At 43.3% G+C, this 17,184-nt stretch overlaps 1 protein-coding gene across 3 annotated transcripts; it reads left to right on the forward strand.

Moving 5' to 3' along the window:
- Window positions 1-15,291, forward strand: vezt (vezatin, adherens junctions transmembrane protein). 3 transcript variants are annotated; one of them, XM_085436418.1, is made up of 12 exons: window positions 1-560; window positions 1,547-1,684; window positions 6,210-6,293; window positions 6,403-6,587; window positions 7,397-7,681; window positions 8,941-9,098; window positions 9,487-9,635; window positions 10,132-10,496; window positions 12,180-12,373; window positions 12,642-12,748; window positions 12,912-13,119; window positions 13,366-15,291. In XM_085436418.1, exons 1-12 carry the CDS (start codon window positions 525-527, stop codon window positions 13,923-13,925), a joined length of 2,469 nt encoding a protein of 822 aa, XP_085292544.1. In that variant the 5' UTR covers window positions 1-524; the 3' UTR covers window positions 13,926-15,291. The 3 variants fall into 3 exon arrangements, with proteins under 3 accessions (XP_085292544.1, XP_085292545.1, XP_085292546.1); XM_085436419.1 differs by having other exon boundaries at window positions 8,953-9,098; XM_085436420.1 differs by lacking the exon at window positions 1-560 and adding an exon at window positions 606-957.
- The last annotated feature ends 1,893 nt before the right edge of the window (window positions 15,292-17,184 follow it).

Raw genomic sequence — 17,184 nt, forward strand, 5'->3', positions numbered from 1 at the left:
AACTGTGTAAATCTAAAATTGGACATAGCAAACAACAGATTTCCGGTCCTAGTTTACAAAATACATTACATTTCAAAGAAGACGTATAGAAAATTAAATTGTGAAGTAAAGCGTGTATGTTAGCACATTGTCTTCAAACATACGAGTCCATTGAAATATATCGCAATTGCAGTTGTTTTACTTAAAATCTTAGCACTCTACAGTGTTAAAAACATGAAGCATTTTATTTTGAAGATAACTTCCGTTTTTTTGCGCGCTAATTTTCGAAAACTTCACTCTCCTGTGCCCCCTTGCATTAACGGATGGGAAACCACACTACCGCTCGTGACCACCTGAGGCTCTCTAAAGCGTATCGAGCCGAACGTTCGTTTTCGGCGTTTGGAAGACACAGAGGCATTATGGAAGTTGTAGGCGAGCTTTAGCAACCGGCTAACAACTAACTTCTCAGCCGCTGCTCCTACCCTGATTACTGTTGCCTACAACTTCAGAATGCTAAACGGGCTGCGTGTTGATGGCGGAGAGCAATGACTGAGGAGTTTGATGAAGATGTGGTGTTTGAGGTACGTATTACCACCCCTGTTTATTAGCAAAACTTGCAGCCGATGCTTTGTCATACCGCTCGAGTTCTGTACTAAATATAGGAGCTACGAGCCCAATTCATTAGCTAGCCGAGCTAGCTATCAGTCCTGCCGTTTGCCCCGTTGCCATGCACTGCCAATCCTAAGCATTTCCACATATTTGGCTGGCTGCTTAACCGTGTTCCTACCAAGGAGCTTTGGTGGTCATGAGAAGGGGCTGAGCCGGGCTAGTTGTGCGCATTGTTTGTTGGTGTTTCATCACTACTAAGAGGTGGGGTGGGGATGACCACGTCCAATGCGTCGGTTCTGAAAAATGACACACACACCTCTGCATCCAGGATGATGACAACATGAGCTGCGACTTCGTGTGACCATGCATGTGAGTGGCAGTTAATATTTGTTTAACCGTCTGTGCAGGCTGGTGCTATATGCGTTTTTATGTTGGCTTATCAGAGCTGCAGCAGAGGAGCAGCTGGGGAGAACTGGGTCAGACATCGTTTGGGCAAATTTTAGCAGGGGGATATTTTTCTGCTTTCTGCATGGCTGATTTGCTTCTGAGCTTTCTTAAAGCAGGCAGCAATACCTCTGTTTATACCTCTCTGACAGGAAAGGATTATAACATGACACCTTGTGCTTAGACTTGAGGAGAGAAGAACTAGGTGCCTGCTGACATCTGTGTGAGTGTGAGATGATTTCCAGATTCACATCCTCCCAGAGTAGAGAAGAAGGTGCATGGGAGAGAGGGTAGAGACTCAGCTGAGGGAAAGTCTCTGCCTTTCCCTCGTCTTTTTATTCACGGCAAGACAAACTGGGACAAAAATCGGGATGAGTGTCAGCTCACCCTGAATCCAGTTGATTAATCTAATCATCACATTTCCTCTCCTTCTCCCAGTCTTCATCCGTCCGGCTCTGTTTTATGCAATTTCCCCCCTCCTCCTTAACCGGTCTCTTTCTTTCTCTCTTTGCAGAATTCTCCTCTTTTCCAGTATCTGCAGGATCTAGGGCACACAGACTTTGAGGCATGTCCGACAGCATCACAGGAGGAGGAATATGGCGAGCAAGAGGGAGACCTCACCTCTCCCGGTGGAGACCCACAGAAAACCTCAGTGAGTTCCCCACATCCTCTCCCAGAAACGACACACTAACAACCACTTGATCTAAATCAAACCTCTAACACATTGCTCCCAAGTGACACACAAACCAGACAAAGACATGATCTTAAAATACAATAAAAGGCTTTGTAGATAGAACTTGTTATTAAAAAAACACTATCCATGAGTGACAAAGAACATAAAAGCAGTTATTCGTTCTTCAAAAAGGGTGGGAAAAAACCACAGGGATCTTTGAAGCAATGTGTTTGTTAGCTGAAGAACATAATTAGTTTGTTTAAAATGTATAAAAAACAGTTTTGCATTATTCCTCTGTGGAAAAAATCTTACAAAGTCAGACTAAAATCCAATGTTAAGTTAGTTTTAAAATAGGATATTTGAGTTTAGGAATAATTCTTAATTTCTTTTTTGTGGATTATTTACCTGGTTGATTGGTCTATAAAATGTCTGAAAATGAAATAAATGCACAAATTAACAGTAGTCTGTGCTTTTGTAATCTCACTTCTGGCCATTTGTTAAACAAAAATTTGTTACACGGTTGAGTGAATGGAACACAGATTCAGCTTAAAATAAATTTATAAGCAAGAGACTGCTTGACATCCAGCTCCGACCTTACAGTCAGTTAATCTTTATTGCATAATCATGATCCATAGAAGGAAAATACATTACATAAAACACAAGAAATTACATGTATATTAAATCTGTTACATAAATTAATAACAACAATAATATTTCTTGTTTTATTTTTGGATCATTTCATTTATTCATTGGTCTATAAAGTGTCTGAAAATAGTGAAAAATGAGAAAAAAGTTAAGATCTTTAAGGTATTAAAAGGTTAATTTTTTTTATTAGATATAAACTGTTCAGATGGTGGAACCTGTCCATTTATTTGCCTGTAATTACTGAAAAAATAGCAATAGCAATAAGATTTAACAATATCCTTATTAACATTAATAACAATGGAGCCGAAAAAGAAATACTGAGAAAAATCTGTTTGCCCCTTCAGAACATGTTACGAGCCAAACACTGCAGCGTGCTTTACGTGGATCAGTTTCTGACACCAGCTCTCTGTTAGAGCTCAGATAGGCTGCACATTAAGTTTTAGGTCATATAAAACATCTTCTTCATTGTCAAACAAGCCCTCATCAGGTTAGGTTATTGCTCTAACCATGTTTTCTGCAGCCCTGAGCGGGCAGCATGTGTGCACGATTGTGCAGTCAGGCAGAAAGTAATTGATCTGGATATTGACTCCTCACACATATTGACACGCAGTCGTCCACAGACAGCGGTTGCGTGAGTTGTGTTTATATGTTTCACTTTGGACAGACATTGAGAGCAGGGCTTCATGCACACTGATTCAGGTATATTTTTCTCTCCCTGCTGCTGCTCTGATTCTCAGAAGAGAACGCCTGAATACGATTACCGACATGCTGCTTTCCGCCTGACGTAATTCCTGCCTCTGTGAGCATCCGTTTACAGCCTGCGTGTGTGTGCTGATGATCACATGTGTGCTACATGCTTTTTTTCCCCCTGCAATTAAAAGATTTAAACTCCTGAATTTTTAATGGTACTTTCATCATGCTAACCGTAAACGTCTGCGGTTTGAAGCGGCCTGTGATTCAGTCTGAGGATGGGAAGCTCAGGACAACATGACTCGGCCTCCCCTCCTCCTGAAATGGGAAATGGTGTTCAGGAACTTTCCGTATGTGTCATGCTTCCTCCCTGCTGTGCACTGTTGTTCTAAGGAGTCAAGGAGGATGAGGGACTCAGATCAGGCAGGAAAGCTTTTTGGTTGTTCCACCGTGATCCGTTTCCTGGAGTCCAGATAAAGCTGGAGCTCAAGCAAAAACGATTCGACCACATAGACAGATCTCATTACAGTAAAATCCTGACCCTAACACGGGGTAAACGCACAGCGTGTTTAAAGATTCTGAAAAATAAGCTGTTTGTTTATTCGGTTTTTGAGGTGGCATTATTCCCGAAGTTACACTACTGATGAATGAATAATGCTTCCCTCTCAGCTACTTCTTTACTGTGCTTCCTTACTTTAATTATAGGTCCAAATACAACCCCAGTTCTAAAAAAGTTGGGTGCTGTAAAATCTCATAAAGCCTTTTTTATTCACAGTAGAACATTGATAGCACATCTAATGTTTAAACCTTGAAAATTGAACATTTTAGGAAAAATAAAGTAATTTAAAATTTTGATGACAGCGACATGTGTCAAAATGTTGAGATGGGGGCAACAAAAGGCTAGAAAAGGAAGTTGTACTAAAAAGAAACAGCTTGAGGAACATTTTGCAAATAATTCAGTTCATTGGCAACAGGTCAGTGACATGGCTGGGAATGAGAAAGAGCATCTGAGTAAGGCAGAGTTTCTTATTAAAGAAGTTCACCAAGTTCCAGTCTGTTTCATGGAAGGCCTTTCATATTTCAGCAAGACAATGCTGAGCCACATACTGAAGCTGTTACAACACTATGGCATCATAGTAGAAGTGTCACAGTGCTGAACTAGTCTGCCTGTAATCCAGATCTTCTGGAGCATCGTGAAGGGAAAAATACCCAGAAGAAGACCCAGGATTGTTGAGCAGCTAGAATCATCTATCAGACAAGAACAGGACAACATTCCTCCCCCAAAAATCCAGCAGCTGCTCTCTTTAGTTCCCAGATGTTTACAGACTGTTTTTAAAAGAAGAGGGAATGCTGCACAGTGGTAAACACAGCTCTGTCCCAACTTCTTAAAAACATTTTCTCAGTTTAAATGGTTGATCTATTTCTGTGTTTCCAGAGTTGTTATAATTTTGCATTTTCAAATGAGCTTTTCTTTCAGTTTCATTTTGAGGCTTGCTTTGAGTTTACCTTCAGTTAGATTGGTCATTTCAGCTTTGTTCTTATATTGTTGGAAATCTTTAGTTTTGGTTTTGCTTTTACTATATTCAGAATTTGTTTTGTTTTTAATCGCTGTTATATCGAGGTTGCTTGTCTGGAGAATATTTAAGAAGTTGCAAACGCAGCACGTTTGGAGGCAGCTGACTCACAGCCACGGAGACAGTCAACAGTGCATTTATGCTTCTGTGTTAAATCTGCACCACAGGTACATCGTAGCTGAAAACCCTGCACTGTAACCTGAGAACTACATGTTGCTGTTAATGCAGAAGCCATAGGTATTTCAGGTGTTCATTATACTTTCCACACCAGAGTGAACAGAGTTGTGGTCCACACTGGCAGCACACATGGTGATGGGTTAGACTCACTCTCTGATCAGTAATCAATACGACCGCAGCCTTTAGACTAATAACACTTTGGATTTTTTTCTTTTCATCCCCAGAGAAAAAGGGTCAGAGTGGCCTGGCTGCCCATGTCGGATCAATAACCCCCTGCTTCTGCTGTAAACTGGAGCACATGCAGACTTCAGATAATGTTATCACGCTAATCTCCAGGCTGGCCTTCATTTTTTTGTAACATTAGCAGAACAAGAACCAAAGCCTCCAGGCCGAAAACGTCTTTCAAAATGAGTCCTGTTTTTTTTAACAAAGCATTTCACTGATACCACTAAGCAACACTAAGCAGATTAGTGAAAAGAAAATCCCATTCATGACTAGTACACGGGTTGGATTTGTTTTTTTGTTGTTTTAGCTGCACATGAAAAAATACGTTACAACATACCAAAAAGCCAGAGGCTCGCCGTCTCAGTTAATCGTATATTTTACTGTGCTAGGAATCCAGGCTCCTAGGAAGCGAGAAATAAAACAGAAGTGTGTCTGCATTGTGTCGAATGAAGGGCGTACAAACTTTTCATATTTCTGGAATCAAAGGAGCCCGTCCTTTTCCTCTGTCCGGCCTGCATTTTGAAGGGATAAAAGGTAGTCTTGTTGAGGCAGAAAGTGTAAACGCTAAACTAGAAATTCATCAAAGTGAAGTGGTTGTGTGGCTTTCGTGCCCTGGTGCTGATATAAAAGACTCGTGGGTGTTTCACAAACACACATTGCACTTATTGTGGTTGCCTGAAAGGCTTTGTCTCCTGGGATACTCCTTTTTTTTCCCTTTTTTTTTTGGAAGTGTGTTTGCACACTCGTTCTGGGACTCGAAGCAAACCAAAACAGTCTGAAGACATGTGGGTGCAGAGCAGTGATCCAGCAGGTCAATGGTTTCCAGTGCATCTGAGTCACTGAACTGAATGACACACTTAAATTTGAAATTTTTGAAGGGAAGTATTTGGATCGGAGAGTAGAGAATGGTTGTTTATTGATGTTTTTCTTGTGTTTTTTAAATTAATATAGCCTTTTTTTCATTATAATAGCTGTGTACTTTGTTGTCCTGATTGAGGTTTTCTATCAGTTGTTTGTTTTGTGTTAAAAATGTAATAAATATGTTGGCAAACAAAAAGTCATAGAGGTGATTCATAGTGGGATATTTCACTTTTATTCTTTTGTTTACTATTGGCGGGATAAAATATTGCATGAAGCTGGAATGGAATCCTGACCTAAATGATCCAAACCTTTCCCTTGTGTGTAATATGCAGGGCTTATGGAGACTGGCTGAGGCCTTATGGAGATGGAGCCCATTTCACCAGGCGGCAGCATCTCGCAAGCTGGACCAGAAGCTGGTAGGTGCAGGAAGACTGGCACTGAAACCAGCGCCTACAGTTCGTGTTTTTGTTTGGTTTGTTTTTGTTTTGTTTTTTTAAAATAAACTTTTTTTTTTGCCCTCTGCAGGACTGCATGTTCGGCCAGTACTCGGTCAGGTGCATTCTGGACCAGGACGTGCTGCTGCAGGAGGACGTGGAGCTGATCGAGCTCTTAGACCCGAGTCTGCTCACCCTCGGCTCCTCACCCTCTGGCTCGCCTCGCAGAGCGAACACCTTACCTAGACCGAGCCTCATCGCCAAGCCCTCCCTATGGTACGCCACTTTGAAACAGACAGTCGAGAACTCCCTTTCACAAATATTGAATGACTTTTTTTGCATCCAAGGTATTGGATATCTTCTACAAAACTAAATGTCAAATTTTTTGACCAAAATTCTTATCATATGAAACTTAGCTATTCTGTAGGCTTTCATTGGCACAGAAGCGCCACCTTCAATCATAGGAAAACTGGCTTAAATGGCAGGTGGCCTTTAAGGGGAGTGTTGTTTCAAGTGGTCAATGAAGTGAGGGGCCGCACTAAAGTTTGACAGGAAATAAATAAGGATTATTGTCTTTATAAAGCTGGTTGCATTTAAAGTCTCTATTATTAAGTTTTACAGGTGAATAGTCTTAGTTTGTCAATGAAGCTCTTACAGTTCAAAATTCTTTTGGCTAAAATTGATGTTTCATAAAGCTTTTAAGTGAAAAGGTCTCTATGAGGTCAAGAATGAACCTCTGTGTTCATTATTTTTAATGATTCATGAAAATTCAGCATCTTAGTGGGAGGTTTACATCAAAGAGCTTCAAAAACAGGAATTTAACAATGTTTGATGAATGCTGATGCTGGAGAAAATCCAGTGCAGATATAAATTGCATCACACACAGGATGATGTGGTGCATGATCGTTATAGCTTTAATTAATGTGACTCCAGAACCACAGAAGACATTACACAGCCGTTTACTCCCACGTACTCCCCAACTCTAATAATCTAACACTGACATGTAAAATTGTTGCCCTTTTATCCGGGCTCAGTACATATAAATGTTGACAGGGTCAAAATTCCTCCCTGTGCTCGTCTCTCAGGGACATGGCCGGGCTGGTCGGCCTGGCCTCAGTGCTGCTGGGGCTCTGCTCCGTGTCTGGGGGCCTGTGGTCGCTGGCTGCAGCTCCGTGGGGCTTGGCCCTGCTGGGCTGGGTGGGACTGAGGATGGTCACGTTGTGGAGACAGGGCCGTATGCAGAGAGCTGTCCACACCAGGGCCACCCAGCTCCAGACTCTGGTTCACAACGGCAAGACCCTGACGGGGCTGTCCCGAAAAGCCCTGCGTCTGGTGCAGGAGACTGAAGTCATCTCCAGAGGTTTCACCCTGTAAGTGTGCTTGTTTTACATCCACCCACACATCAATCGATCAGTGTAGTTAAGGTGGGCATTTACAGAATGTTGTCCCATATTTGACTGTTTATGCTAAACTAATTCTGTGTCCTAACCATTAGTTATCCTCTGTGTTTATCTTGGTTAATCGTTGATTTTTAGCCTACTGTGGTCTCTGTCTGTCTGTAGGCATGATGCACTGTATGTCACAGTCAATAAACAAGGGGAAAACAATCAGTATCACAATGTAAAACAAAATGCCTTTTGGCAAAAATTCATAGTTCACTGTGCCTGGTGGTTATTTAGCTGCTAGAAGCTAATAATCATAGATATAAGCACTCTTTTAATATAAAAGGGCATCTTTGTGTATATATATCTATGGCTGATTTGACAAATGTGCTCACATGCTACATGCAAATATTGTAACGTTACTCACAGCTTTTCGAACAGTCTACATTTTACTGTAAAACAAGTTGTAAACTATCAGCGCCTGACATTTGGTTGACTTATCAGTGATGCTTCCTGCTGATAGCACCCTTTTTCAGGTCTTTTATTCTGAACGGCTCGGTTTTTCTGCTTGGAAGTTGAAAGAACAGTGTGGAGCTCCTGGTAGTGCATCCCATCACACACAGTCATTTCAGAGGATTACAAGGGCACACATATATGCACAGCCTTGATTGTTTTCCTCTGATGTCTCTGTGTACTCCTCTGTGTCCACATTTTACTGGAGTCAGTGATGATGAGCGTTTTCTTTTTTTAACCCCTAAGTGACCAAGTGGAGTCATTTTTGAACCCATCCATATAAGTGATATGTTTATCTAATTATTTTTTCCCTGAAGTTGTCCGTCGGCTTCTAGAACTTTGTTTAAAATATGTAAAATATTCTAATTTTCATCTTCTAATCACTATATTGTAGTGTTTTGCAATAAACCAGGACTAACAGACCTGCAGAGGTCCTCTTTTGCCTCCACCTTTTTTACACAAAAGCTGCTGGAGGATGGATTTGGTTATCTTTGGACAGCTATTTACATGCTGCTAGCTTGGATTAATACTCAAGTATTGATTCATTTAAGAAAAGATGATGTGTTGAGTTGCGTAGCTGTTCTTGTCACACCTGCTTGTTTCTGACACTAAAGCGTTTCTAACCCGTCTCAGTGTCTTTGTCTCGTCTTCTGTGATGTGTTGTTCAGTGTTGTGTGTTGCCCCCCTGCCTCTTTGGGACGTCTCCACAGTTGTATCACATTTCACTTGTCAAGTTTGCTCGACAGGGTGAGTGCGGCCAGCTCCTTTAGCAGGGCGGGGCCGGGGGCGGGGCTACGTGGCCAACAGCTCATCGGACTGAGGAAGGCCTTGTACCGGGCGCTGCGTTCGGCCTTCAGGGCATCGCGCAGGGCCACCTGTCACATGCTCAAGGCATATCCTTTACCTGAGATAACTGGGAGTGGATGCTGTTGTCAGGGAATTCTTTATTTTCATGATTTTTAAGCTTTTAGGAGCTTGAATTTAGACAGTTTCTTCTCTTCAGTATTTGAATGTCCTTTACCGAACTCATAATTGAATTTATCGTTGTCATCAAAGCGTGGTCACATATCTGAGGGAAATGTGATTGTCTTTGAAGGTTGAGGCTTTGATGGTGTGGGTGGAAATCCCAAAGCTTCCTTTGATGACAGTCAAGGCTACCTCTTTAAACTATTCGAAAAGATCCGCGCAGATCTATATAAAATGAGAAATTTATAAACTTCTATGTATTTATGCAAAAGAGACTTTCCACACTTCTATCACTTGTCCTTAATGCCCATCAACGTTCCCTCTGAACTCTGAGATCGATAATGTGACCAACTACGTGTCCGCGGTGCCTCTGAAGGAGCTGGGGCTTGGCCTGGGTATCGAACACCTGGGAGACGAGCAGGCCCAGGAGCTTACGGATGACTACAGCCTGCCTGCCTTGAAGGTAAAGCCCAAGGGTCAAAGGCAGTTAATCAAATTCTCATTGCGTTTACAATTTTGGCTTCCACTCATTATTAAAACACAAAAATCAGGAAAAGCACAGTTTTTTTCCCCCCTAAAGACGTCTGTTTCTTTTTCTAAAATTCAAAAAATCTTTGATTTTTGATAACATCTCTGCTCCCCCTGTTAAATAATCCTGATTTCAGTTAACCAAAACAGTCGTTATTATGAATTTTGCCATATACTTTCTGTTTCCTGTTTATTTTCAGACACATTTTCGGACACTTTTAGCCAAATCGCTTATTTTCTTCAACCTTTTAGAGCTCGATAAATAACTAGGATACAAAAAAGTCTATTCATGCTCTGACCTCACTTTGGCTTCTGATTTTCAAAAGCCTGAAGCAGTGCTGAAGAAAGAGAGGAAGTGTGTTGGTTATATCGAAGCAAGAACGCCTGAAAGAAGCTATTTATCTCAGGTTTATTGGCTTGTCTTAATGCAGATGCTGTTCCAGCTGTGGGTCGGTCAAAGCTCCGAATGTTTCCGTCGGCTGGCCCTTCTCCTCTCTCCGAGCCGAGTAGAGGAGTCTGAGGAAATCAGACCCACAGAAGACGCCTCCTCTCCTCTTCCTCTTCCTCCTCCGCTCTACCGGTCCATCTCCGCCGTGACCGAGCCCCTCCATCACGCTCTGGCGAGCTGTCTCGGCGAAGTGCAGCGCAGCTTCGACTTTCACAGACACTTTGAGACCCAGCCGAGGACCACAGGCTGCGACAGGACAGGGCGAGCCAGAGAGAAATGCCGAGAGCTCAACACCCTCCACACCTCCATCCGAAGCCTGCAGCTGCACCTGAAAGCGCTGCTCAGCGAGTGAGAAAACCTTGAATAATCTCGTTCTAAATAAAAGGAGACCGTGTACCATTCAGAGATAGCAGGTCACCATAGCAACAAAGCAGAACATATACAGGGAGTGCAGAATTATTAGGCAAGTTGTATTTTTGAGGAATAATTTTATTATTGAACAACAACCATGTTCTCAATGAACCCAAAAAACTCATTAATATCAAAGCTGAATGTTTTTGGAAGTAGTTTTTAGTTTGAGCTATTTTAGGGGGATATCTGTGTGTGCAGGTGACTATTACTGTGCATAATTATTAGGCAACTTAACAAAAAACAAATATATACCCATTTCAATTATTTATTTTTACCAGTGAAACCAATATAACATCTCCACATTCACAAATATACATTTCTGACATTCAAAAACAAAACCAAAACAAATCAGCGACCAATATAGCCACCTTTCTTTGCAAGGACACTCAAAAGCCTGCCATCCATGGATTCTGTCAGTGTTTTGATCTGTTCACCATCAACATTGCGTGCAGCAGCAACCACAGCCTCCCAGACACTGTTCAGAGAGGTGTACTGTTTTCCCTCCTTGTAAATCTCACATTTGATGATGGACCACAGGTTCTCAATGGGGTTCAGATCAGGTGAACAAGGAGGCCATGTCATTAGTTTTACTTCTTTTATACCCTTTCTTGCCAGCCACGCTGTGGAGTACTTGGACGCGTGTGATGGAGCATTGTCCTGCATGGAAATCATGTTTTTCTTGAAGGATGCAGACTTCTTCCTGTACCACTGCTTGAAGAAGGTGTCTTCCAGAAACTGGCAGTAGGACTGGGAGTTGAGCTTGACTCCATCCTCAACCCGAAAAGGCCCCACAAGCTCATCTTTGATGATACCAGCCCAAACCAGTACTCCACCTCCACCTTGCTGGCGTCTGAGTCGGACTGGAGCTCTCTGCCCTTTACCAATCCAGCCACGGGCCCATCCATGTGGCCCATCAAGACTCACTCTCATTTCATCAGTCCATAAAACCTTAGAAAAACCAGTCTTGAGATATTTCTTGGCCCAGTCTTGACGTTTCAGCTTGTGTGTCTTGTTCAGTGGTGGTCGTCTTTCAGCCTTTCTTACCTTGGCCATGTCTCTGAGTATTGCACACCTTGTGCTTTTGGGCACTCCAGTGATGTTGCAGCTCTGAAATATGGCCAAACTGGTGGCAAGTGGCATCTTGGCAGCTGCACGCTTGACTTTTCTCAGTTCATGGGCAGTTATTTTGCGCCTTGGTTTTTCCTGTTGACCCTGTTGACTATTTTGAATGAAACGCTTGATTCTTCGATGATCACGCTTCAGAAGCTTTGCAATTCTGAGACTGCTGCATCCCTCTGCAAGATATCTCACTATTTTTGACTTTTCTGAGCCTGTCAAGTCCTTCTTTTGACCCATTTTGCCAAAGGAAAGGACGTTGCCTAATAATTATGCACATCTGATATAGGGTGTTGATGTCATTAGACCACACCCCTTCTCATTACAGAGATGCACATCACCTAATATGCTTAATTGGTAGTAGGCTTTCGAGCCTATACATCTTGGAGTAAGACAACATGCATGAAGAGGATGATGTGGACAAAATACTCATTTGCCTAATAATTCTGCACTCCCTGTAGAAGAAAATTGTGTATAAAGAACCTCTTTCTTTGTCATCATCAGGATGATCATCCTGGAGGACGACCTGGAGAAGCTGATGGTGTCCAAGGAGCTGACGGAGTTGACGCTCGAGGGCTACCAGGACCTGAGCGACCGGCTCCACCAGCTGCAGCCACACATGCAGGCTAGCACTGGCTGCTGGGAGGACACCATCAGTCAGGTGGAGCGCATGCTGAGACGAGCCAACGCCTGTACAGGTGAGGCGGGTCAAACGCATAATGTCAGGTTCGACCTGTGAAGGCATCGCAGTGACTTCCACGTTATCAGCTCAGTGGTTTCACGTAACTTCAGGCCTATTTTTATCCCTCCTTCCTTTACCATGACTCAAGACTGTTGCCGGTCATGAAGGAAGTTGCTTAAACACATTGTAGGACAAGAAATAGACCAATCATAGCACAGCTGTCTGCACAGTGACCAAACTGTTGCTTTCCCACAATAATGTTAGTCTGAAATCTTTCTGTGTAGCCAGCGCTGAGGGTCTGGAGCAGTGCAGTCCTCCTCCACCTGAGGTTCCCGATCCTCCTCCATCCTACCCGCTGATCCTGGACAGAGACCCCGTGCCGGAGGAGCTGGTAAGATCAGCTGTCGACTGTTTAACATTAAATCTGAAGCTATTTTTAGCACGATTGTTGAGTATTTTTTGTCAGGACAGGAAACCATGTGTATAACTCGTGCCCCTTCCCCTGATGACTTATTGCCCTGTTGTCAGCCTCTCCCACTCTTTTATTCGACCAGGAGTGGGAGGCCTACGTGTCTGACTCGGACTCTGATGGCGAAGGCAGAGGGTCATGGTCTGACATGTTGTCACCGGAGGAGCGGGAGCGGCAGCGGCGGGAGAGGGAGGAGTCCCGTCGCGTCCTGTCTGAGCTGAAAGCTGTCCTGGGCTTCCGTGCGTCAGAGGGGGAGAGGATGAAGAGGAAGCAGCTGCTCTTCAGCGACCAAGGTCTGCACTGGACGTTCGAAAAACGCGTCTACTGATCCTCAGGATGACAGTTCATAAAATCTGCGTGTACATTTTTAAATGCATGCAGGCAAAACGAATAATTATTACTCAAATTTTGAGCTAATGTTCCTTATTAATGTTATGTTATAGTTAGCAGCAGAGCCTAATAAATAATTATTATTCCTACAAGTTTCCCCACCAGCAGATGTCACTGAAATCATCCACGTCTTTCTTTCTTTCTCGCAGCCGCCGTGGGGCTTTCGGTTCACACAGAGGGTTCAGACCCTTCCACTCAGCCGTCAGACGATCTGACATCTGTGGACAAAGGAGAACCTGCCATCAACAGAGGAAACAACCTATCAGAGCACTCTGCTGGAAATGAAGAGAAGGAGCAGGAAGGAAGACACGATGGGGTGAGGCCTAACCCCTCCACCGACCCCGTGACAGAGTTCAGCTGCGGTGTGGAGCAATCAGAGATGGGAGGAACGTCTGTCTGCAGCAGAGGAGGAGGAGGTGCGTCAGAGCTGCACCAGTATGATGGCGTCCTGGAGGAGGGGGAGGGGGAGAACGGCCTGGACTGCTTCCTGAAGCCTAAAGTCTCCGCCGTCTCTGTGATGGACAGACTGACGGAGATCCACGGCTCTGAGGCGCTCAGCTTCAGCTCCGCCCTCGCAGCTCAGGTGGCTGCTCGCTCACACTCCCTCATCAGCATGGAGGAGCAGACGTTCGGAGATGATGATGACAAGGAGGAGAAAGAGGGGGACGACGAAGAGGGCAGAGACAGACAAAACCCAGAGAAGGACTAGAGATGAAACCGCTTTAACCGAGCACTAAGCAGAGACAGTGTTTATGTCTGTGTTACATCAGAGAAAATCCAGCCCACGACACTCTGTCACCCATCCGTCCACATTACTGTACATTACCCACAATTCTTACTGCTCTGTTTGCTGTTAAAACTCAGGTACCAGAACCACTATAACAACATGAAGACCTTACAGTGTTGAGGTCAGCAGACCCCGGTGTCATCCACACTCTGAAACGTGATCACAGTCGCTCTGTAGATGTGGAAGAAACTTCTGATTGTATGAGAAGAAAAACGGTTTTAGTTGCACATTTTTTAACTTTAAATCAGAGCTGCACTGTGTGTTCAGGCAGAAACCCCTCCACAGTCATCTGATTTTATTCATTTATAATAATAACACGAAAAATTTTATAAAATTGGAATTTGAAAAAATTTATTCATAATATAAAGAATAACAAGCGACCTGCAGGCTGAAAGGCTGCAGATGGCTTCCTTTAGTTCTCTTCCTCCTTTCCTGTCTCCTCTCACCTGTTCTCATCCAATAAAGGTTTAGAACTCCTTAAAAATTGCAAAGTTTGGACCCAAATACAGGACGCTGGAGACAGATAAGTATCTAAAAACACTCGGAGGCATAACAGCAGCTGAACACAGTTAAGAGGCGAGAATAGTCAGGGAATCGGGTAAAGGACACAAAGCTAACCTTCAGTAAAGCAGGAAGTAACCCAAAACGAACCAAGCTGCATTAAACAATGCTGGCATTAAACATGAAGACAGAGGGGCAAGCTGCCAACAAAGCTCAATATAACCAGGCTTTCTCTGCTTTAGGTGGCTTAAAATTAACATTTGTTTTACAGCTCTGCGTGAGGCTGTTTATTTCGACAGCTGCACACGAGAGCTCCAAAACGCTGCAGACATTTAAATATTAAAAGGTGACTCGGTGTGTTCAGGTCTGACGCTCTCTGACGAAGGAATCACTTTAGTTCAAACTAAAAGTCATTTACTTTTTATATTCTCAATTCAGTGGGTTTCCAACGGAAGATTGTTCTCGCCATTGGAAAAAAATAAATACATCTCGCCATGAGACGACTTATAAATGTAAACATCTGAGATAATAATCTTTTTTTTTTCCTGTGGCGTTAAAAAGCTTTCACAGATTTTAAACAAAACTCTGAACATAACCTGCTCCAGCATAGGTTGCCATGGTGATTCAGCCTGGTGAAAAGAGGCTTTAAGCCTGTTCTGCAGTACACCATTCTGAGCCTGAGACACAAACAGAAAGACAAAACTGAGAGAGGAGCAGATGAGGAAACGCCAGGGGAACTGTACTCACAGGAAGTAAACTCAAACCAGGAATTCAACACTAACACCAACTTAAATAAAACAATAAAAAAAAAAAGTGTACTGCAGGTTCTACATGCTTAGCCAGTTTCTAAATATGAATCCAAAAGTTTTTAATACACATCAGGAAATCTGAGCCTTAATGTTTCAGGGAGTAAAATACACAGTGAAATCTGTCCAGGAGCGATTTTCTGTCTGAACACACACACCGAGGAGCTGAAGGTCAAATCAGCTGATTTCTTAAGGATCTGTGTGAGAGGCAGCTCTGCGGGAAAAGGAAGTGAAGCTATTTTTACAATCAGCGCTTTTATTTTTGTCCTCGTGGGGGCTTCTGCGCCCCTGATGGGACTCGGAGGAGGTGACATGTAGCTGAACGTGCGTCCACAATCCTGTTTCCAGTGACGTTTTGTGAACTGCTCACAGTTCGATCCCCTTTCTCTGCGTCAGTGTTTACAGGGCCACGCTCAGCGGAAGGGTCGGGCTCAAACGTGTGAGTTTAACGATCTGCTGTGAGTTTACGTTCACCTCTACGGGTACGGTATTAAAAGAAACAAAGGTGTATTTCTCTCATTTGTCTGACAGCCCTGATGCTGGCCCCGCCTCCAACCCAACCAGCCCTCTCTCCTGTCACCATGTCTGCCTTGTCCTCCTGCATTTTTCAGTGTGAAATAAAAAACCATCCTGGAAGTTTGTCCTCACGCTCGTGTGTCACAGCGGGGTTAAAGAACAGGTTGGGTCGGTTATTTGATCTGTTTCGTGTGGGATTTTGTTCTTGCCTGACTTACAACAGCTGCAGCTGCTGCTGCGCCTTCTTTGGGTCCCTCTTGGCTTTGGAGGCAAATACTTAGATCTGCAGTGGGCAGAGGTAGCTGCTAAAGTTACTTTTAGTTAACTAAACTAAAACTAAACCCTAACTCTTTCCTCTGTGAATGCCAAATAGAGCTGACACTTGTTTTGGTCATATTTCAAGCCTGGCTATGCATTAAGAAGTCAATGAGGGGTATCTCTGCCCTTCTAATGGTCATCAAATCTCATCTTTAATGATGTATACTGAGGTGTTAAAACACTTTAATTAGGGTACATGGAAGGTCTTCATGGTGGAAAGAGTTAATGTAGGTGTGAGTAAGGCACTTCACCAAAAACCAAGAACAGACATATGCTCAAAGAGATCTTAAAAACAGCCTGAATCAGTTACAATTGTTCATCTTGTATCTGTTCAGCTGACCTTACTAGTGCCGAATTGGACCTCTTTTTGTCTTCTAAACTGCAATAATTCTACATGGCACAGATTCAATAAGGTGCTGGTAATATTTCTCTGAGATGGCTTCCAGTAGAGCATCCTAAAGGTGCTCCGTTGGACTATGGAGGGCGTTTGAGTACAGAGTACATCAGAAGATATGCACACTGTGGCCGTTAAGGGATGGCAACAATCAAAGAATATATGCAGGTAGGCCATGGAGTTTAAACAATACTCAGTTGGTACTAAGGAGGTAAAAGTGTGCATATCCTGCACACAAGCAGCAGCAACCTGAACTATGGATACAAGGAAGGGATGGATCCATGCTTTTATGATTTTTACATTAAATTCTAACCCTGAATGTCACAGCAAGAATCAAGACTTGGGCAACATTTTTTCATCTTCTGTGGTCTTATTTTGGTGAGCCTATTTTAACTGGAGCCTCAGTTTCCTGTTCTTAGCTGACAGGATGCATGCTCAATCATCCAGACAAGTAAATCCCAAAAAGTTGATTCTGTTCATCTGGCCGTAGTGTTCTCAGTGGGAGAAACGTTTCAGTGCAGACTGAAGAAGTCGCTTGGATGAGTGACAAAACGTTTCTCCCACTAAAAACGCTATGTCCAGATAAACAGAATTAACTTTTATGGATTAGCTGACAGGAGCAGCGGTCGGTGTGGTCTTCTGCTGC

Source organism: Copadichromis virginalis, linkage group LG17 (assembly GCF_057382275.1).
Source record: "Copadichromis virginalis isolate Kocher_CV1m ecotype Utaka linkage group LG17, C_Virginalis_male_GT1.1, whole genome shotgun sequence".
Classification (NCBI taxonomy): Eukaryota; Metazoa; Chordata; class Actinopteri; order Cichliformes; family Cichlidae; genus Copadichromis; species Copadichromis virginalis.